At 33.5% G+C, this 23266-nt stretch overlaps 1 protein-coding gene across 6 annotated transcripts in view; it reads left to right on the top strand.

Annotated features, from left to right (window-relative positions):
- The window catches only part of LOC107219674 (syntaxin-1A), an 88735-nt gene that overhangs the window by 62204 nt on the left and 3265 nt on the right, over positions 1–23266 (top strand). Inside the window, exons 4-10 of one of the 6 annotated variants that reach the window (XR_006902618.1) lie at positions 2670–2744; positions 2944–3126; positions 3421–3494; positions 4552–4689; positions 7799–7904; positions 10481–15996; positions 16354–23121. Coding sequence is in view for 2 of the 6 variants with exons in the window: in XM_046730348.1 (XP_046586304.1) it covers positions 2670–2744; positions 2944–3126; positions 3421–3494; positions 4552–4689; positions 6891–7001; positions 15905–15985 (662 nt within the window). In the remaining 4 variants the exon portion in view is untranslated. Of the gene's footprint in view, positions 1–2669; positions 2745–2943; positions 3127–3420; positions 3495–4551; positions 4690–6890; positions 7002–7798; positions 7910–8064; positions 8089–10480; positions 15997–16353; positions 23122–23266 lie in introns of those variants that run through there. The other 5 variants (XR_006902620.1, XR_006902619.1, XM_046730348.1 and 2 more) reach the window with 5 other exon arrangements.

The following is a 23266-nucleotide window of genomic DNA, read 5'->3' as shown; positions in this document are numbered from 1 at the left end:
TTGTTTGAAAAAGGCACACAGGGTTCATTGGTATTCTTTATCACAGCATTCATTTTTTTATTTCAACTATATCTCATGTACGTACATGCCTACATTGTGCATATTATATGTACGATAACGGAAAGAAGCTCTCGGATCGCATTAGCATTTGGAATTAAGCCAAATTGCATTCTTAATTTATACCCAGCTTACACCTTAATTTATGCCCACCTTTTTTTCTCATTGCCGTACTCTTAATCATCCCCTGCATACCTCCGTACCCCGTTAGCCACTCTCATCGGCACCTTTCAAGCAATTTTCAGCTTTGCTTCTCGTTTCTACAAAATTGTAATTACCTTCGTGACACATGGCGAGAAGTTTTTCATGGCGACGAATAATTAATTCGACGATTTCATTTCGAAATTGAAAATTCAATCAACTTAGGTATACGTATATCATATTGTAGGTTATCGATGAAGAATATGAAATCAAATTAATTATTATATAAAAATTTTCATATCTTGGACTCAAGATTACTAATTAACAAATCTCATAGGTTATATAATTCTCGTCGGAACATTGGGTACTCTGAACTTTAATGGGAAGCCCACGAAGAGCCGTAATACCCGACAATATGACATGGAATAATTCCCTCGAGCGAATCACCATTTCACCCTTATATGAGAAATACCAGGAAAATACATACGGCGTGCAGGATTTAAACGAACTTTCTGTATTAAGTATAATATCATCCATTCTATGTATAAAACCGTGTCATTCCTGCGTAACATTGTATACACGTATGAAATGAAAATTGATAAATACGGGAAAACTGTAGATGACTTTTTTCCGAAATTGGCTACCGACGTCTTCTTTTCAAGTGGCGGCAGACCTGTTGTGATGTGAAATGTCCCATATGTTTCTACATGCTCGCAATATTCCGTGCGACACGAGGGGGACGGGCAAAATTTAGGGAATTCCTTGCAGTAGGGAAAAGTCAGGGAATTTCGTAAATAAGATTGGAATTTTGAGTCTGTCGAAGAAGTAAACTCGTTCTTATGCAAAGTACTATCGATCCTGAGAAAAAAATTTCATGTTCCAAAAAAACGTACGAACCTTGGTTTCTTTGTGAAAACTTGCTTTGCCCGTAGTATAATCTCTCAAGTGAAAATTTATAAATAAAAATTGCTCAGTGCCTTAATGCCAATGTTTCTTATTTCCTATTTCAAATGTCATTGGATATATTTTCACGCAGCACGTTGTCCTGAATTTAAATCGAAGTCCTTGCTAGAAACACGAGCACTCCCCCTTTTTTTGTTTATTCATCCTTTTTTTTTTCTCTTTTTTAACCGAGTTCCGTTCCTCGAGTCAGAATTAATCGCGTCCACGTACAACGCGTGGGCCATCTAACGCCCACGGAAAACGTGCTTTGAAAACAGTTTTCATTTCTGTCTTTTCGCCTCTCTCTCCTTCTTGTCCGCAGAATGTGGACCGAAAGGTCGTCGTTACGTGTACAACACGTAAAGAATAAAAATCCGAGCGCACCCTCTTACCTGCGAAAATGCTGCTGCACGTACATACACGCATACGTTTGAAGCTACTCGTCTCATTGTTGGTGCGGAGCTTACACGTCCGAAGGGGTGGGTGACTGTCGTCAACCCCGCGTTGTGTATCGAATATTGACAGCGCGGAGTCAGGGGTGGAAACCTGATGTTAACGGCGAAACGTACCGCAGTAACGGTCAGAGTTCAAACGTGGGCGGCGAACCTCCTTTCATCTACACCAAGTTTACGCCTCTGAAACACCTACGCGATATTAGCGCGTAGATGGCTTATAGAGTACCGTAGAATATCGTAGGTGGTACCGATCCACGATCCTACCGATGTCGAGGTCGAAGGTCAACCATGGCGAACATTCGATCACTCGCATACGAGACTTTAACATCGCCTCGTTAACTTGATGAAATTTCACCCAGATATTCATAGTCCAGTGGAGAGAAAGAGAGAAAACTTTTCTCTTGTAATCGTTCGTGCGTCTCGGTTAGGTACCTAACTGCAAATACAAACGCACTTACCGAAGAACGGATGAACGACGGTCGGTTCGGTTATCTGCGTCGTGGGATTATTGTTATTATAGATCTTTTTTCTCTACTCGGTGATAAATTTTGATGTATGTTTCATCAAGGGCCTTTCGTTACGACCGACCATCTATCTTTGACAAACTTTTTGGTTAGTGGCGATAATTTTCAAGCACGCAACGTTACAAAAACTGGTCGTCGTTTTCTTGAGATAACGCTTAAACTGTCTACCTTGCCAAGTTTCTCAATGCTCGTATCCTCGATGTAGATGTGAGAGAGATTCTGATTAACGCTTAGTCTTCGTACTGAGACAAAGTTTCAATCCCGGTAATCGTCTAAATTAACCGTATTATACGTTACCACTTACCGTTGCATGGCCTTATCGGCTTAGCGTTTATACACAGTACTTGGCTGAATAAGGAGTGTTTTTTCTTCTGACGCAAATTTAATACATCAACATAATAATGCCAAATTTTATTGTATTCGCGTAACTCTGGGATATTCCACGCAACGGGAATTCTCAATCGTGATACAACAAGCCCTTAGCCAATTACTTTCTTTAAATTGATACCAATTAGACAGTCCGGTAATTATTTGTTTTTATCTGTTTCAGAGGTGAAAATGGAACTCGAAGATCTGATGGCTGATATAAAGAAAACTGCCAACAAAGTTCGGGCCAAGTTAAAGGGTGAGTACGATGGCGTATTTATTGATAATCATGCATAGTAGCGGTTATTTGTTCACATGTCATTTCGACGTTTTTTTTTTTTTTTTTTCGATGCACAATAAACTCATAATTATACAAAGCGAGACAACCGACGGAAAGTCGGGACTAGAGATTTTCTGACCGGCATTGGATTTTTAACGGCTTAACGACAATATTCCAGTGATAGAGCAAAACATCGAGCAGGAAGAACATACGAACAAATCGTCGGCAGACCTAAGGATACGCAAGACGCAACATTCGACGTTGTCAAGGAAATTCGTCGAGGTGATGACTGAATACAATCGTACGCAGACCGATTATCGAGAGCGATGTAAGGGAAGGATACAACGGCAGCTTGAAATCAGTAAGTCGTTGTAGAACTCGCTGATATTCGCCCCTGAATCAACACTCTTTAATGTCTTGGAGTGAGAATTCACTCCGATGAAGTTAAAAATCACTAATTGTAAGCGGAGGTCAAAATTGCGCAACTCCAAATCGAGTGAAATTTAGAGTGATTTTATTCGCGCCAAGCGTTTGAAGTGGAAAAATTCACTCTTAAAGAGTGAATATTCTCACTCCGTCATACGAGTCGAGCAGTTTTTGATCCAAGTAAATTTGGAGAGAAGGATTATTATGAAATTACAATCGTCATTTCCAGCGGGGAGAACGACGACTAATGAAGAACTTGAAGAAATGTTGGAACAAGGAAACCCAGCTGTCTTTACGCAGGGGGTAAGTTTCCACTTTATGTTACACATATGTAATAGACGAAAAACTTTGACGAGAGAAAATTTTCATGCTTCCTCGGTAACGAATAATCGGTGTTGTTTCTCTTTGTTTACCACAATACCACGCGTATCCGCAGTGAAGAATCAGATTATAAGATTTAGTTCTGGGCAATCTGGTTTTTTTTTTTTTTTTCAATCTATTCTCGTCTCCGTTTCGAAAGTTGCGTCGCATCGTCACATCGTAACCAGGGTGAAAAGGAAAAAGCAGAGCAATACATAAATTTTCTTATGATCCGTTGCGTCGTGATCATTTAATATTCTCTCCCTCTGAATATTGTTGATGATTGATAAAAATTTCGAACCTCCTAAAATTTTTACGAATGAGTAATGGAAAGGTGTACCAAACTTCGAAAATCTTGAGCCAGATTATACGAGATTTTTGTTTATCCTATCAGTACCTAAGTCGATATTCAGAAGTCTTTTATCTGGAGATATCGAAAATCTCAGTCGAAATATTTTGGGGTCAATACCTAAGGAAAAACTTTTTTCTTCTTTTCCTTGTTTGTCGGCTGTATCTGCCGATCCGCTAATCGCACCGCCTCTAGACTGCGTGAAATCGATTTCTATGACGAAATTACTGCGAAATGGTGCATCAAAGAATTAATTTTAGCATCATTTGAAATCGGCCAAGTTTAGAGCGAAAAAATTAAAAGTTTAAGAAACGATTTGTACGGCCCTAGACTAATCGAGTCCTTAGGAATTGATAAAACACAATCAAAACCTTACGGGATTAATAGATATAGGTTCGATCCGCTGATCGGTATTCCTTGGGAATATCCTTTATCTTTCTAAGTTGAAGATCGGAGATGGTGGTAGCACTAGATGTTTGCCCAGCTCTTTTTTTCACAATGCCTGGTTCTCGCGTTTACCGCACGTATACACAAAATGAAATGTCATCAATCAAATAAACGCTTCTTCCTGGTACAAATTTGCTCAATCAATGATACATCAAACCGTTTCTTTATGTGTATACCGCTAAATTAAACTTATTTGCGATACAGATCATTATGGAGACGCAACAAGCGAAACAGACGCTGGCAGACATCGAAGCTCGACACGCTGACATCATTAAATTAGAAAACTCCATCAGGGAACTCCATGATATGTTCATGGATATGGCTATGTTAGTCGAAAGTCAGGTGAGTCATCTCTTACCGTACGCAATTTACTCAGTATATTCAATCGGTTACTCAAATTTTTTGCGTTCAGGCATCGCGAGATTGGCAAATTAAGTGCAGTAAAGAATGAACCTCACTGTATTATATAAGTTGATTTCAGTATATGATATGAAAATACTTTTTTTCAATGAACATACACTCTGCAAATCGGCTTCTTACTTAAAACTCCAGCTATGGTCGATCTGTGATTTTATTCAGAGTGTCCTTGAATCTTTCAATTTTTGTCAATTCTCCTGGAATCGATCACTTTTCTTTTCCAAACCTAAGATATCATGTAATGCCTGTCCTCTTAAGATTTGAAAAAGACTGAAACGTATTGGAAAATCGTCAAAAAAGTCACCACGCGTCTTGTTAAAAAAGTGTCCATCATTAACGAAGCTACGTATATAATTGCCGAATCTCATTGAAATCGACGCGAAGCTGCCTGGTGTGATTATTCTCCAATACAGTCAGGCATGTAACTGATAATTGTGCGATTGAAATCGTCGCATTGAAATTATTATTCATGATATTACAACGTTCAAGTTGATATCGAAACTGCAATATTCATTTACAGTCGTGAATTCAATTCCACCATACGTTGTTACGAAATTATACTCACACCATTCGTGTGAATGACGCGCATTGAAGTTACGCGTTTTGCATTTGCATCGGAGTTCAGGAGTTTCAGGCAATTTCCATTGAAATTACGTTTCTAAATTACTATTTCAGTTGCCATAATATGTAATAGTGTGACTATTCTCCCCAACAGGTGCTAAAAATTAATTATTTCCCCCTCGCATTTAGAAAGGGAGAGAAATTATTTGAAGTTTGGTAGCAGTGAGCGCTCAACTGGCGTTAAAACAAAAGGGACGGGGGAAGTTTTAATTGCAAATAATATTGACGATTATTATAGCAGCGTGGTAGAGGGTGGTAGCCGGTGATTCTATGCCCGAAACGACGAGGGTTAATTGTATGCGAGAATTAGCCATTTCGTAGAGTGATTGAAGGAGAAGTTGTACGCTTTCTTCGACGATTAAAATCCCTTTCGTAACTCGCTATCGTCGCTGTTTTCATTCCGATCTCGTGTGTCAGACTTTCCTTTATCGTGAGTACAATCGCAGCTCGGTTATATCACGTGTTCACGTCTGATGTTGGAAACGATGAAAATAATCTCACTTTCTCCGAGGGATCCATTCAGCCGGATGAATTTATTTCAGTCTTGTTAATTCGTTCGACATATATAAGCGATAATAACGCGACGCAATTAACCCTTCCTGGTAACTCTTGTATCACTTAATCGTTTAATTCTTAATTTCAAACGGTGATATCTATATTCACGCTAAACTCCTAATTTCCAAAAACATACCAGCTTACGTTGATTCATCTTGTACAGAAAAAAATAGACATGAATATGTACTGGATTTTTGGCATTCGGTAGAATACCACGAATTCCTGAAACAATTCTGACGGTTTATATTTTCGAGTAGTCAACTCGACCCTCCAAGTACTGGTTCAATTTCTGGCTACCCAGATTTAAACAGTATTTTAATTCTCCCTGTTTGACTGAAAAAAATCTACAGTATAACGAATACGTGCAAGATGATGATGACTAGGTTGATAAATCTAACCCATGCTGTTCATACTTTGCACGTTACATTAATTACCATTGTCTGGGATAACATGTAGTTTGAATATCAAATTGCTTTCACCGATGTGTTTCCTCACTCAAATAACTGCGATTTACATTGATTCATTTTTATAAATCCAAAAATTCCTATGATATAATAAAATTGGCGTATCATTGCGATCAAACTGTTGTTGGAAGAAAATGAAATCATCCTTTGAGAGGACAAAACAAGATCGTCGATAATTTCATTCTACGTTTGATTGTACTTTAATATATTCGCCTGCGATTTTGCAGAAGATGCAATCCTGTTACCTCTGCAGTAGACTTCTCGGTACGCATTTTTTTTTTTTTTTGCATTACATTCTGAGTGAGGATACGATCGCAATCATCGAAAGACAATTGGATAATTGTATCTGTTAATAATAAAAAAATCCTAATCCCCACACCTTTTCTTATAATATCGGTCTGTATTGCGGATGCATGAAAAGAAACTGGTTTATTCTAAAACTAACAATATCTTCCCGTTACCGTTGGGTTGCGTCGCGTGCTTTAGGGAGAGATGATAGATCGCATAGAATACCACGTGGAACATGCCGTTGACTACGTTCAGACTGCCACGCAGGACACCAAAAAAGCACTCAAGTATCAAAGCAAAGCTCGACGGGTGAGTCCCTCCCATATTTATAAAAATCACATTCGTGTTCGTACATTTCTAATTGGTCACTTTTTTTTTCTCCTTGTCCGTCTCACCCTTATCCCCATGCGAATCCGTCATTCCCCCGTTTTACGCATCTTCCATTCTCCCGCACCAATTATTCCCACCAACCGTATATTCTTTTTTATTCTCTACACTCCGCATTTCAATACTTAATTAAAAACAACGGATTCTTACCACATTCACTACTCTCGTCGCTTTTTCGTTTCTTCGTTTCATCTTGGGTTTTTTTTTTTTTTTTTTTTTCCCCCACATACTTCACGACTAAACTACTAATCTATATATTATACATTATAATATGTGTGTACGGTGCTTAAAAATGTGACGGTGTTTGTTCTGTTTTTAACATGGGTGTTCTGGTTGTGTCTCTGTCCATTACTGCTCTGACTACTAACTTGAACGCTAACTATACCTATTACCGTACTGCCATCTGTTTATATAAATATACATATACATGTATACCATGTACATATATACGTATGTATGTATATATTTATATATATATCTATATATATGTTACGTAACGACATGCGTATGCGATATAATCATGTATCATCATTGCTGTACTTTATATATCTATATATATAATATGTTTGGTGTTGTATCTATTTGGGGTTGTGTCACATATGTATTATCTCCTCGTCGAGAAAAATTTCACCCATCTTCCTGCTCTTCTTTGGGTTTCCTTTTTCCTCCTTGCTATCCTCTTCCTTTCCCTTTTCGCCTCCCTGCGTACGATGTCGCAGGGTGAATTAGTGGACCGCATTGAATACTGTGTCACGCAAACCGAGGACCACGTTGGTCAAGCACAAGGTCAACTCACCAAAGCAGAAGAATATAGAAGCAAAGCACGTAAGGTAAAATCTGTCAATATAGATAAGTATCAAACCAAAAAGAACGATATCTACGATATGTTTCATATCCCATACATAATTATACGACCGTCAATCATTATACGCAGTTATTTAATAAATCATTTTTATTTTTTTTTTGTTTTCACCCTTCCAATCAGGGTGTATAAGGATAGGGGAGAAAAAGTGAAAGATCGAAGGGGCTTTAGGATTAAGTTTTGTTTGACCAATGCTCAATCGGATCTTCCCTTCTACAAGTATGGTGATGAAAGAAAACAGAATTTCGATTAGTAAATATTACAAGCTATTATTGCTTGATTAATTATTTTTTTTCTTTCTTATCCTATTTGGTTTATTCTACGTAACAGTATTTTAACACGTGCTTTTTGAGTTGTGGCTGATATTTTATCTAGATGCAGTTTATCGAACACGGCTTGAAATTATGTAAGCTATGAATACACGTTATTAATCCATTCTCTAGTTATATAATACACAAAATACTCGCACACGTAACAGTACAATACTGCATAATTACTATTGTTTTTATTACATAACATTTTTTTTTTTTTTCCACTCCGTTATAATCCACACGATTCAAAACTTTGTGACTGGAAAAATAATTCCGTATGCAATTTGATACCGTATTACTTTTTGGTTTGATATATATTATACATATATTTATAAATATTTCATATTCGATTCTACCCTGAGAAAAACCTTTTTATCCAAAATGCCCTAATTTACCCAATCTCTTTAACCGATCCGTGCGTTGTGTGTTTGTACCACTGTGTTAAATCCTATAGTATACATACACAGTGTTATGATATAAAATAAAGAGTAAAATTTGATCTTGACGTTTCCAATTGATTTCACATTTTATTTTCAACAGAAGAAAGTCGAGATTCTCGTATACATGTATTGTGAAATATAGAATAGCTAGTGGTAGTGATATTAAGAAGGGGATGAAGAAGAAAAATGCGAAGAAAAAGAAGACAATTGAACACAAACTGGTTACGAAAATAGGTTGATTGTGAATTCTTACTATTTATCTATACGCTTTTCACTCGTTAATTTTGAAAAATTTTTATTTTAAAAACAATACCTTCACTGACGAGCATAACTGCATTGTAGAAATTTTTGAGAAATTCTTGAGCAAAAAAATAAGTAAATAATTTTTGCATGTATGTAATTAAATATCAATCAGCGCCATTCAGCAGATAAATAAGATATCAACATATGGATTGAATAGTCTAAATTGCACGATTTTCGTTCATCTTTTATCACCCTGACACATTGTTGAAAAAATTTCAATTATCTCTTCTTAATAACATTTCCACAGCCTGGAAAGCATTCCGTCGAAGAAATAAGAAACTGCCACCGACAGTTTTCTCGATTCGTGTAATACGTATGTTATTCCATACTGTATTTAATTTTTTTGTAGCAATGTAGAAACATATATTTTCGAGCACTATTAGGGATTACGTAGCTGCAATGGATAGATGACATGAATCTTCTTTCCTTATCCTCATAAGAGGATCATTGCTTTGATTGTAATATTTTTATTTTTTATTTATTTTTTTTTTTTACTTCTCACTTATGAATTTTTATATACTGTTAGATTTAGTGTGTATGTATACAGGTTTTACAGTGGCACATGTTATGGTAATGAATTTCTTGTACACAAATGCTGTGTCATACAAATAACTCGTAAACGTTACATGTTACACAACATTAAATACTATTAAATTTCCTGGCATTGTCTCAAATAATACTAAACGCAAAACACATAAAACTCAGAACAAAGAATGTATGTAAGTCACCTTTATCCGCAACAAGAGCATGAGCATTAAATCCCCACAGCATCGCACGTCTAGACACACCAATCCTTTAGTTGCAATTCTAAAACACAACTGCAACACCAAACAAATTGCACATCATTATTACACATAACACAGAACACAATCGTCGAGTATAGTATTGCCACAGATAAAACTAAATCCAATGCACATGAAACACAGAACAAACAATTTTTGTAATCAACCTTCTGTACAACAATGACATACGCATAAAAATTTCATAGCACTGCACATTATATATACATTACATTAATACGCTAATTTGCCACAAACACGAATGCCTATACATATGTTATTTTGCCAACGGCACAATCTTCCGAATAATTAGTGCTTCTTAGTTTTGTCATTATTCAAATGCTTTTCACTCATATAAAAATGTATTCCAAGCCATTAAGATTTTAATTATATTTCTAAATATTGGAAAATTAAGTTTAAAGAATGTTTAAAATAGTTGAGCAGAAAAAAAAAATTACATTTCTCATATTGACTATTCGTAATGTGCAATGGAATCGTTTTTGTAAATTCTATTTATTCATTTATTGCCCTTTTGCTCGAAATGTTATGATCAATTATTTATTATATCATAATTCATGCTCAGTAATTAAATTGAACACTATACTTGCAACATTTTATTTAGATTATTATCATTAAACTTTGACGATATAATAACAATTAATTTCTTGATAGGAAACTGACGTCAAAAATTTCTTTTTGTCCACAGAAAATGATCTTCATTATGATCTGCGTGACAATAGCAATCATCATTTTGATTATCATTTTGGTACAAACCATAAAATGAGCGTAACAAATGCACATAAGACATATTTTTTATGTCGTTAGTACTTTATTTAGTAGAAATTTATACGCGATACAAATTTACAGTTAATATTTATATATATATATATATATATATATATATATATATATATATATATATATTTATATATACATATATATATATATATATGTATTATACATAGAGAGAAAGAGAGAGAGAGAGAGAGAGAGATTTGAGGAAGAGTTTCGTCGGGGAAGGTCATTGATTGACACTTGCAAAATTATTTAATTGCAATTTTTTCGACGTTTCGGCTGGGCCCAGCCAGCCATCTTCAGGGTGAAATGATTATCCTAAACGCTTAAGATGTTAGTTGCATGGCGATCGAGAAGGAAGTCATATATATGTATAGAAAGATACAAAGTACAGTACATTCATTTTCGTTATACAATCACTTTGTTTCAGAGTTCTGTAGAAGTTTATTTTGTCGCGTATTATACTGATAACTATAAGATAGGACAAAAAATTATATCCACAAGTCTGGGAAGTTATTCTATTCATGTATGTACGTATTCACCTTGTTTTAAATTTAAACTTGAAATAATGCGGCTTTTACCGTTTAAACTTTAAATCCAACAACATCACGGTACCGGTATTACAGATTCTAAATTCCTATGGAAGTTGATTATTAATCAGCACAATTGTATTGTAAACACGTTTGCGATTTATATAAGTCTTGTGTATACACATGTATTTGGTTACATAAATTACCTAACGATAGCTTAAACGCGATGCATTAATTTTCTCTCGGGTACATATACATATAATTGGGGAGTGCGCAAAGCTTACAATTATGTTTCAATTGGCTATTCTGTCTCAAAATTTCATAGATTTGAACGTTGCTTACACATGGACGTATGATGTTTAAGTAATCGCCCGTGTTTCAATAAAGAACCAGATATTTTCATATCCTTTTACCGAATGATGAAGATTCGGAAATTTTTGTATAAGTAAAAAAAAATGCGACAATTTGTTTCCTTCACAACTATCGATTATCCAAATATCGTAAATCAAAATTATAACAGTGATAATTATTGAATACGAGGGCTTCCAAATTAAAAATTAGAGAAAGGGGGAAAAAGAAACGAAGCAAGTCATTTTGAATCTCTCTTATAACACGTCAAATGTCTGGACTGCGATTTATGGCAAAGCGAATAATCCCAATTCAGCGGGGTTTCAAATAATCAGAGCTATTAACAAAGTTAAGTTCGCGTCACTACGCTTTTCTGTGCAAAATGTGTTGGGTCGCGAAAATCTTGTGATGTTAAAAATATTCGTTACCCTTCTAATAACGCGATGCTCCTAACAATCACGATCGCTATCCTACCTTTCCGTGGCTTAATTCAAAGTCTTCTCAATGTACGACTGCACAGGTATACAAATTTAAACCTTATAGGATACATTGGAAGCAATAAGATTTTCGAACTGACTGTGAAGTGAAAACAAAATCTACTACCGATATACATATGAGGAACGCTTTGACTGGATTTAACGTTTTTGCTTGTTTGCAGAATGACCATCTTCTGTTTTAAATCACGCACGTCCTCGCATCACAATTCTTTATTAAATAGCACACGGATATATTATTATTACTATTGTTCTAATTGTTATGATTATTATAATTAAGTTAATTATTGGCATAACTTCCCAGAAAGTGAGCTTTCAACATAAATCTTTAGTAATTTACTTCGATCCAACATTCTTCAAAATACCAAAGAATGGCATTTACAATTGTATATCTATATGTATATATATAAATATATACAGACATACATGTATTGAGAACAGAAGGAAAAAAAAACCCATAAGAACAACAAAGATACGCATACAAGTAGTTGGCTCAAAATTATCAAGGGGCGGATGATGATGTACTCACCTTTGTGGGTGAAACGCTTTCGGAAATTTTCTTTCTTACGCGAGTAGAAAAATAAATGTTACAAATTGTAAAGCCATCCTTTAATCTAAGATGCGTTACATGTATTTAATTAATACAGAATATCATGAATTTATAGGAATTGTCGAAATATTCGTGCTGATTACAATTACGTACCTCTTTTAATAAATTGCCATTCTTTCGTATACGGTATAGCTATTAGTTTATCGAGAAACGCCTCAAATCTGTCAAGAAACATACTGGACGAAACTTTGGCATTTATCGGACCGCAACTGCATCCTACTTCAACGTAACAACTGCAAGTTCCTTGAATGAAAGAAATAAGGCGCTTCGATCGTAAACATATACATTATTATTATTAAATCCGAATGAAATTATTATTCTTCATCTACGTACGTGTTTCAAAATACTATTATCAATATTAGTCCTAAAACGACAAACAGTCCCATTAATTTTACTTTATATACATACATATATATATATATATATATATAAACCAAGTGGTATTTGATGTAAATGCGAACCTTTCCACGTCGACAAGAAAAATATTGCGATGTATTGTCATTGATTTTTATAGAACCGCAAACTAGTATGTATAAATTTATTGATTCACACGAACAAGAAGTAATTCCACTTCTGAACTACTCTGTACTACGTTCTCTCTATCCAGAAAATATTTTTCAATTTTGTATAGAGCAGGATTTTGGATTTGTAATATTTATATACATATATATATATATATGTATATATACATATATATATTATACTATATGTATTTAGCGATCCGTTTCTTTCACAGTAATAAGGTTCATAATAATTGTCATGCAATACTCTACAAAATTAACAATAATATTAATATTATTGATGATAATAATAACAATAATGATAATAATGATAATAATAATAATAATAACAACAACAACAATAATGATAACGTTAATAATAACCACAAAAATGAATAGATAATTCGTAGTAGTAATAATAATAATAACAATATTGAAGACATTATATGTAGTTGTAATATATAATTAGTGGTTTCTTACATATTTATGAGAATTCAATGTGCTAGAAAATTGAAGAATTATTGTAATTTTCGCAGCTCGATCTTACAATAGTTGCTAATATATATATATATATATATATTAGTATATATTATATATATATGGACAACTTTCTTGGATGTCAGATTGAATTGCAGAAAAATCTGAGTGCAATATATTATACATGTACGTAGTAGGAGCGTGATCGAGATAAATGTAAGTGCGTGTATGTATACAGACGCAAGTGCAGGTGCATATAATCTTGAATATTTATCTAGAAGAAAAGCGAATTTATGAGGCAGCGAAGGACGAAAGAGAGCGAGAGCGAGAGCGAGAGTGAGTGAGAAAGAGAAAGTAGTTGGCAAGTGATTCAAATATGCTATATATTAATATATTGTTGTAAATATCGCGCGCATGAGTCAGGAATTATATATCAAACCGAATGACCCAATTTTTTGCCTATAGGTATGCAGCCTAATATAACGTAGTCCAAAAATATTCATTATACATTATGTGTAACAATTGAGTCCGCTGTATTAAAATGTTTAGCGATTGCGTTTACCTATCTCATAAATTTATCATCATCTTTCAATTCAGTCTGATACGTCTGTTCAAAATTATCCGCGATCGTATAATGTTCTACTTAAAAGGAAGGAGAACAAAAATGACAAAAAAATCAAGAACCCAAAATACTTGACGAAAAAAAATAAATAAAAAATAAAAAAAAGAAAAAAAAAACAAACGTACAAACCAATATTTTAATACTTGTAAAACTGAACTACACTAAATATTATCCGTGCACGAGCTGGTCCATTCGTACGATATCTACGATTAGCCTCTGATAGTTAGGTCTAATTCAGCCTGACAATGAGATAATGTATAATTCATAGAGTTTGCGGATCGAATAAATTCTAATTTCAAATTTTTGCGCGAAGTATGATGCGACTAAATAAATTGGTTACCTTTGCAATTCGATAACGGTATATGCATACCTTCGTCAAGGTATGCACGCGTAACATAGATGCTTGCTATTAATATTTCTGCTATTAATAATAGTGATAAGAATAATAATAATAATAATTAATTAAATGAATAATAATAATAGTGATAATGATAATAATACAAATAATATCACAGAAGGGTACTAATGTCTTAATCCTACAAATCAGCAATTGCTAATAGTTTACGTTTATCTGACGCTGGTTATATGTATACTTACGAATAATTATCGAGGTAAAATCATTCATTCAATCGGATGACCCGGATCTGGGTGACACCGGAGTTGAGCAAAACATCCTGTCCCTAATGTTTCATCAATTCTTAAATGTAATATGAGTCTTAATAGCTTATTTCTACTTTTTCATTAAATATGTAAATTTATTATTACTTTTCATTTCATTTTATCGTATACTTGTTCTTTTTACATCGTCTTTTCTTTTTTAATTTTCTATTCGTATGCACATGTATCAGAAAACTCTCACCGTTCTTATCACTTCACACATCCGCGTATAGAGATGCAATGTAGAACTCCAAGAAAGTCTTCAATATTATGCACTTTGTAGCAGTTGCACATCAATTTCTTTCAAGCAATCTAGTAAGTGAAGACCTATTCAATTTAATTACTTTTTCGTGATTCTACTTTGTTGTCGTTATTACTGTCATTGATGCTGATGTTGTTATTATTGTTACTATTATTATTGTTGTTATTATTATCATTATTATTGTTATTACTATTGTTATTATTATCATTATTATTATTATTGCCGTCGTCGTCTTCATCATCATAATAATCATCATCATCGTCATTTTTGTTGTTGTTGTTGTTATTTCTGGTGTTGTTGTTGTTGTTGTTGTTATTATTATTATTATTATTATTATTATTATTATTATTATTATTATTATTACCGTTATTACTGATTTCTGTAACGAATGTTTGTTATGTCACATAAAATATTATGATTAAGCTTATGCTCATTATGTAAATAAACATTTTTATTTTATAATTTTCGTTTCACTACTTGATTCTGGGACAGTTGAATGTATGTACGTGTCAAGAATATGCTTTATTCTGCTGTACAGTGATTTTGGTGACGATGATAAGGATTGAGAAAATAATACGTTCATAGTTTCTAAACGACAGTTAAAGATAGTTGAATAATTTTAATATTTGTAAGTATCATTTAAGTATGCAAGATACTAGGATTAAAATGTTAGTATATTAAAAACAAAAAAAAAAAGAAAACAATGATATATATGATGGGTATAATAGTTAGTAGTGGACAGAGTGTCACAGAACTGTTGCACCAGACAGAGTTTATAGATAGTTGATCAATCAATATAACTCACAATTTACAAATTTGTTAATGCTGAGAACAGAAGAAGATCATGATTATGATCTGCCTCGCTATCCTCGCGGTCATCGTGGCAACCACCATCGGTGGATACTTTGGGCTGTGAACAACTCTCAGGTAAATTTGTTTATCTTTATTTTTTACTATCACATTGTACAGCTGCTATTCGTATTGTTCCAAACTACATCTCGCGTATCTCTGTGCACACGGTCAAATTTATACAATTCACCACGACGAGTCCAAACGGTTTCTACCTAAGTCAGTATATTTTCATCCTCTGAGGTGTCTCGATGTCGTACGATTTTTTAAACTGAAATAAAAAATAATCCTCCCGTATGAGTATCGGAAAAGTTTTGTCATTTTTTGACACAGAACATGCGCGCGGATGTAGGTACGAGTAGAGATCAAGGAACAACGAAGAAAAATAAATACTCGATTTGTTTCAATTTTGTTTTTTGTTGTTTTTTTTTTCAGAAAAAGCATAGTGCGTCTTAAATGTTTGAGGAGCTGCTGCGTGGATTGTGTTGTAGTCCAAACAAGAGCGACCGTACATTTCGGCGAAGCGTGCATATCAGTATCCCAATACGCCACCGAGACTGCTGAAATCATAATTAATACTAATTTCATTTCATTGCTTATCATTTTTTCAAACACCCGGTCATCACAATGTTATAGAGGGGTAGTATTAGCCTAGTGGTTGTTGAGTTTTGTTGATGATATTTTGTATTGAACGCAGCTTGCAATATTCGGTGGGTCAGCATTTGAGTATATTATAAGTAATAGCGAATTAGTTTATAGGGCACACTTCGTACTATAAAACAATGACGATGAGGCATCGTTACAGCCGGTACTGTTTATACATCGGCCAATCTGATTAACGGCTAGAAAAACATGCCTGAGAGAAAAAATTCCGGGCCGTTATTTAACAATGATGTTTCAGATTTCAATTTTTCTTCGTAATGTAACAGTATACCTCTGTTGATTCAAATTTATTTCTGCAATCATCTTTACTATTTTATTCTCTATACAATGCAAAGAACTTGAATCGATTATTAACATCCTTTCCCTCTGACTTTAAACGTCCGATGATTATTTTTATTATTATTGTTATTAGCTATTGTTGTTACAGATAAATTTCCTGCAAATCCCGAGGAATGATTGAATCTGAAATATGTATACGCGCCGTTGTTTTATCGTGCTGGTCACCATAAATTAAACCTTTTGCTGCAGCAATAATATTATAATATTAGGTGTTATAAATAATATTATTATTAAAGAAAAGAAAAATGAAAAAAAAAAAAAAAATTCAAATGAATGAATAAATATAATAATAATAATAATAATAATAATAATAATCGTATTAACGAGGGAATACAGAGAACTTTTGTGTATTAACTATGATATTCATGTATTAGTTTCTTCAAAAGTTACTGATATATGTGATATCTTACGTATATGATATAGTTACACAGTGATCATTGAAAATCGCAGTGAAATAGAATATCTATTTACCGACGATGATCATAATGATGATGATGATAATAACCAATTTAAACAAATAAAGTGTCATGTTACGTTCTGTTGAGGATATTATATAAACTTTGAGGCGTAATACACTCAAAAAAGAGAGAAGAAGGAAAGAAAAAATAATGATTAATAATTAATAATTAATGATTAATGATTAATAATTAGTAATAATAATTAATAATTAAAAATGATTATGGGTTATTGTTTAAAATTATATAATAATTACAACTATGAAATGATGAAAAATATACGTTATAAATAATTCAATACAATATTATATATCAAGCTCACCTTGCATTGTACAGAAAGTGTAATTGTTAGTCTAGGTAGCTATGTTATTACCTATTATACATATACATGTGTATATATATATATATATGTATATACATATATATGTATATATATATGTATGTGTATGTATACTTATATTCTATCATATGTATTAAATTAAAGTTGAACCACTATCTATCATTACTGTTAGATCAGTCATCACATGAACATAACATATACGGACAGTTCAATACTCCCGGCCGTATAATTCAAATGTTACGTCATGCGAAATTGATAAAGAGAAAATCTGAAAGTTAAATGTGCCGGTAACGTAATATATCTATACAATGGATAATTTTTGGTTAAATGAGTTCAATTTTTCTGTTTTCTACTTAGAACACGTGATCAGGTTCGAAGCACGTAAGCTTCGTGTATACTAGTCATTTTTCTATATGATTGTTTCGTAGGTTCCTTGTAATATTTACACATTTCTTATCCCTCTAAAATTATTGTAATAGTAAAATTTTCAATTGCACCAGAGGCATATTAAAATTTCTATACTAACAAAGAAGCAATTCGTTAAATATATTCTTCGGTGTTCACTATGATATATTATGATATGATATGATGTATAACAACCCATAAGTACAAGTATCTTATTAGCTCTTGAAGGTAAGAATATGCAGTTGCTAGGTCCTAAGAATAAAATAAATATGGAAAGAGCACCGTGATCAGGTCGATTGATACGTTGAAAGGGGAAAAAGTATGAGACGAACCGACAAAGTTTAATAAAATAGAAAGTTCAATCTTGTTCTTCAGTTTTCCGACAGGCTTATAAGTTGTTTTCACACACGTTGATCTTACGGCAGCAGAATTCTCTCAAGGCAGCTTGAGCGAACTCCTTCGTAATCGATTGTGAGATGACAAAGCTCTTTTCCCATTGATTATTTCTTCTGTCAACGTAATTCCGAAATTTTCAAATTCCCGGTGAGTTATCATATATTTTGTGAAATCTAATTAATGCATTATACCTGCCGATTCATAGTGACAAAATATTCAATCTACGGTTATTGAGATAAATTTTCGAATGTGATGAGATCTTACAGGTTAATGCTAAATTTAAAGTTTCAAACTTTGTAAATTTTGAATGTAATTATATTGTATTATTATTCAATTAATAATATTTATTAGAATTCAATGATCATGTTTAGGTAGCGGGCACCAATGGGTATAATAACTCACTTTTATCGAAACTTACCGCAAGAGAATACGTCATTCTGGTTTGTCAGTGATACCTATTTCAAGTGCAGCTGGACAAAAATGTATATTTTCTCATTCTTGCTCGCACACAAATTAAATACGTACCGCGATACACCGCGTGAATTTGAGATTGTTGAAAACAAATATATTTCAACAATTATACGGAATAGAACATTGATGCATAAAATATTTTTGTTGGGACAGACAGACCCAAAAGTTTTTAATAATTTCGGAAGAAACCCAAGAAGTTTTTTCTATACATTAGCAACCAATGGTGCCCTTATACGTATTAAAATACAAATGAAAGGAAGGAAGAAAGAAAGAAAGAAAGAAAGAAAGGCGGAAAGAAAAAATCACATACTAAAAGTTTAGCCAGAGTCCTCTGACAGCCAGAGCTCGAATAGACGGTAAATATATTAGCCTTAATCTCATATATTATAGTTTAGTGTAGTGAAAAATTCATCATATAGGAATTGAGAGAATACGTTACTTTCTTATATCGATAGATAAGTTTACGAGTATAAATATACAATTATTACGTCTATTACATTACATTATCGATGCACAATCACAATTGTGTATTGATGAAAAGTTTGGCCTAAATTTGATTTTTTAAGGTTGATGGTGCGGTGTGTGATTGGGTCGTGAAATTTATTTAGCGTATCGCAGAGTTTAGTCGTAGAATCGGAACTCGAAAATTTTCGCAAGATTAATTCTGCTACCGAACGTTTATCAATCTCAAACCCCTCTTTGTGCGCCGCACGCAATTTTTCATTTCAATCTGATGAATGTTTCCGATTAGTATCTTTTCATTTATAGCTATTGCTCACCTCGTTGTTATTCGCAACTGCAAGATTCTTATCGAATTTCACATCCTTCCATTCTGATGTAATCGTCTAAACGCAATGTATCGGAATCACAAATGTGAATGTTTCTATGACTTCATTGCCCCAACAATACTCCGTGAATAGAACAGGAACAAAATGAAACAACGCTATGTATAGTCTCCAACTGACAGGTGATTTGTCTTCCTTGATCTTATACTTCAGAATGCGTTATAGACGGATAAGTATATCAAATTTTTTTTCTTTTTTTTCTACAAAACCCAATCGTTTTCATCGGATTGTCGTAAACCGAAAAGTGTTTGCAAATGGAAATTAATGCTTAACAATGCCAAGCTGGTAACGAATAAACACAAGAAAATACAAACGAAAATGTAGGTGCAGTCAACCTCTGCACCTCACATTATATTTTATTGCATCATAGTGCATTATGCACTGATACATACGTATTGTTATGTATCGATATAGTGCCGATGCAATACGACCTGTAGTCTCTATTTTAGAAGTGTTTTTTTTTTCTTCTCGGTTACACTCATAGCTACATAAGACAGACGGCTATACATATAATTATTGTAATTGTAAATTAAAGTCGACGTATCCTGATGAGGCCGTCGTGTTTATAACAATAAGTAATCCTACAGTGGTCAAGTCAAAAATGTAAAAAGTGGATCATTTATATATATATATATAAATATATACATATATATATATATATATACACATATATGTTTTATTGCATCCGCACTATTATTCTTGCTATAAAAAGGCTACTTCAATAACCTTATATGCGTGTCAATTCCACTTTCAACTAAAACGTAATTTTTGAAAACGTTAAACAATGAAAATAAAATTTTTAATTAAATTTAAAAGTTAATGAAAAAAAAAGGTTGCATAATACTTTGGTGTTGATGCGACAAAGTGAGATTATTGATTAATTAAAATTTAAAGGGAAACCTAAATTGTAGCATGAAATTAAATAAAAAAAAAATCAAAAAAAAAAAAAAGAATATGAAAAACTTTTTATCGTAGATATTTCATAGATGAATGATTATCAGATGAAAAATAATGATAAAAGAAAATAACAGACGATTTAGAAAATGAAAAAGAGCAAGGAAAATTTCTCAAATAAAAAATACTGTATTAGAAATTACTTCTTAATAATAAATCAATGGTGTTTTCAGCCTAATATATATATTATACATGTACATGTATATATATACATATTATGTCTCGCACCTTCCGGGAGCGAGTATATTATATAAAATTTTTCTCATATAAATCTTTCTTTTCAATGTTATAAATATATATAATATACACTGTACAAAGACGGCAATAATCTTAAAACACTTCCATAATCATTACTTACTTAGGCGATTGATTATGCGCATTCAAAGTAACAATTCTGGTAAATGTCACCCCGTATGACGTCGGCAGATATTACACTTCATATGTAGTCCTCATACGTTTAATACATGTCAAGTATATTATATGTATATCTCTACCCGATACCTCGCGTGCATTACGCAGTCACCGTGTAACACCTCGAATGCTATAATATGTGCATAATTGATAGATTGAAATTACTAGAAACAATTAGGGAAATGTTCGTACAAGAACACCAGGTCAAAGGTGATGATTATGGTAGCTGGTATGTGATCAATTGAATGTGCCCCTTCATCCTGTATCCAGCACAAATTAAAAACCCTGTATGGATAGGTCTCAATTGCCCTGAAACAGGTCGACTGTACTGTAGCTAATGAGATAATACAGCACATTATAGGTATTGAGTTTTTCCTATGGAAATGATAAAATGTCCATCCGTACCTCGTGTAGTTTTCGCAGTCGAAAACGAAAGCGAGCGACCCACGTCTGTTCCACCCCGTCGATCGTCTCAAATTGCTGCACGTTTCGTTGGAACGTAATTTGTCAATTCCATAGAAAAATATTCAATAAATTAGACATCGAAAGACAGAAAATATAAATTTGAAACTCCCAAAATACTATACATACACGAAATAAAGAGATTGTAGAAGTCATTGTAAAATTATATTCTTTTACGTTTCGACTCACTCTTTGCTAGTCACCGTACTATATAATATCTGCTAAATATTTTCCTCTATATACTCGTCATAGATAGAGAAGAACTTACAATTTGAAAGTCTCATTTGATTTTATATAAGTATTGGAAAGTAATTATACAACCGCATTATGGGCGACGTATGAAGGTTTCGGTGCCAGAGTGGCCTCGTCCACATTGTCGATAAGCATAATTTTGAATTAGCTTAGGATAGTTGAAATGAGCCTTATCGGCAATGTGGGTTAGGCTACTCTGGCACTGAACCCTTCACATCTAGACCGCGTTGCATTTACTCGATACGAAGTATGATCTAGCCAAGGGAATTACAAGGGTGCAGTACAGACTATATATACTATATTAATACGGCAGGATGCTGAACGATAATAGTCGAAGCAACGTTGAATCACATCAAAGGCGAAAAAATGTACGACAAATCCAAAGAAACTCATATACGGCGCCTCTGTCTCCTGTCATGACATCCCAGATATTTCATTCGGTATCGAGGCTTCTGCAATGTCTCGTAATTATTGTTTATTATAACTTGACGTAAAGCTTCATCGGGATTCTTTCGGCAAATGATTTCATTTCTGTTTGCAAAATAAAAAACACAACCGCTGCACGAACAAACTGGGCAAGAATGAATAAGATTACGTATGTCATTGAAGAAATTAAAAATTTATCCATACGGTATTATTTCACAGACTTATTACGAGTACGATTCTGAAACGGAGCGACCATGCAGGAGACGAGGTGCCCCTCACTCTGGCGTTGTGACTTGTAGCACATAAGCCCCACATTGCGTACTTTATCTAATTCTTCTTCTTTTTGTGTACTCGGTATGTATTTACGTATGTATGTATGTATATGTACAAATACATACGCGTGTACTTGCGGCAATTGAAAACTTAAAGAAAGGAAAGAAAAGCCAATGAAATCAAAATTAAATATTTGTAATCAATTAGGAAGGGGTATTTTTTACTTCAGAAATTGTAAATTCAACGTAGGTATATATATATGTGTGTGTGTGTGTGTATCTACTGCGAATATTTACGATAAATTGTTTCGAATTTGAATATTGCTTTTGAATTGTAACAAAAATCGTAATATATTTGAAAAGATTTTTGGGTATTCAGAGGAAGATGACGAAAAGTTCACTGTGCTCTGCTGTAACACATATAGTCTTCATATAGTATGCTAATATTAATATGGTTATTACTAACTGTATATACAACAATCACAACAGGCTAATAAACTATATGCAAATCACCACCGATCTATCCATTGAAATCCACGTACTTTGCACGCATATACATTATTTTACCTAATGGTACATAAACACTGAAACATAATTTCCACGAATTGTCAAACCACAATACCCACCACTGGAAGTCAACTGGAAACGCGATATTTT

This window comes from Neodiprion lecontei, chromosome 2 (genome assembly GCF_021901455.1).
Source record: "Neodiprion lecontei isolate iyNeoLeco1 chromosome 2, iyNeoLeco1.1, whole genome shotgun sequence".
NCBI lineage: Eukaryota > Metazoa > Arthropoda > Insecta > Hymenoptera > Diprionidae > Neodiprion > Neodiprion lecontei.
The sequence above is the reverse complement of the archived record's forward strand: the minus strand, read 5'-3'. Positions and strand labels throughout refer to the sequence as shown.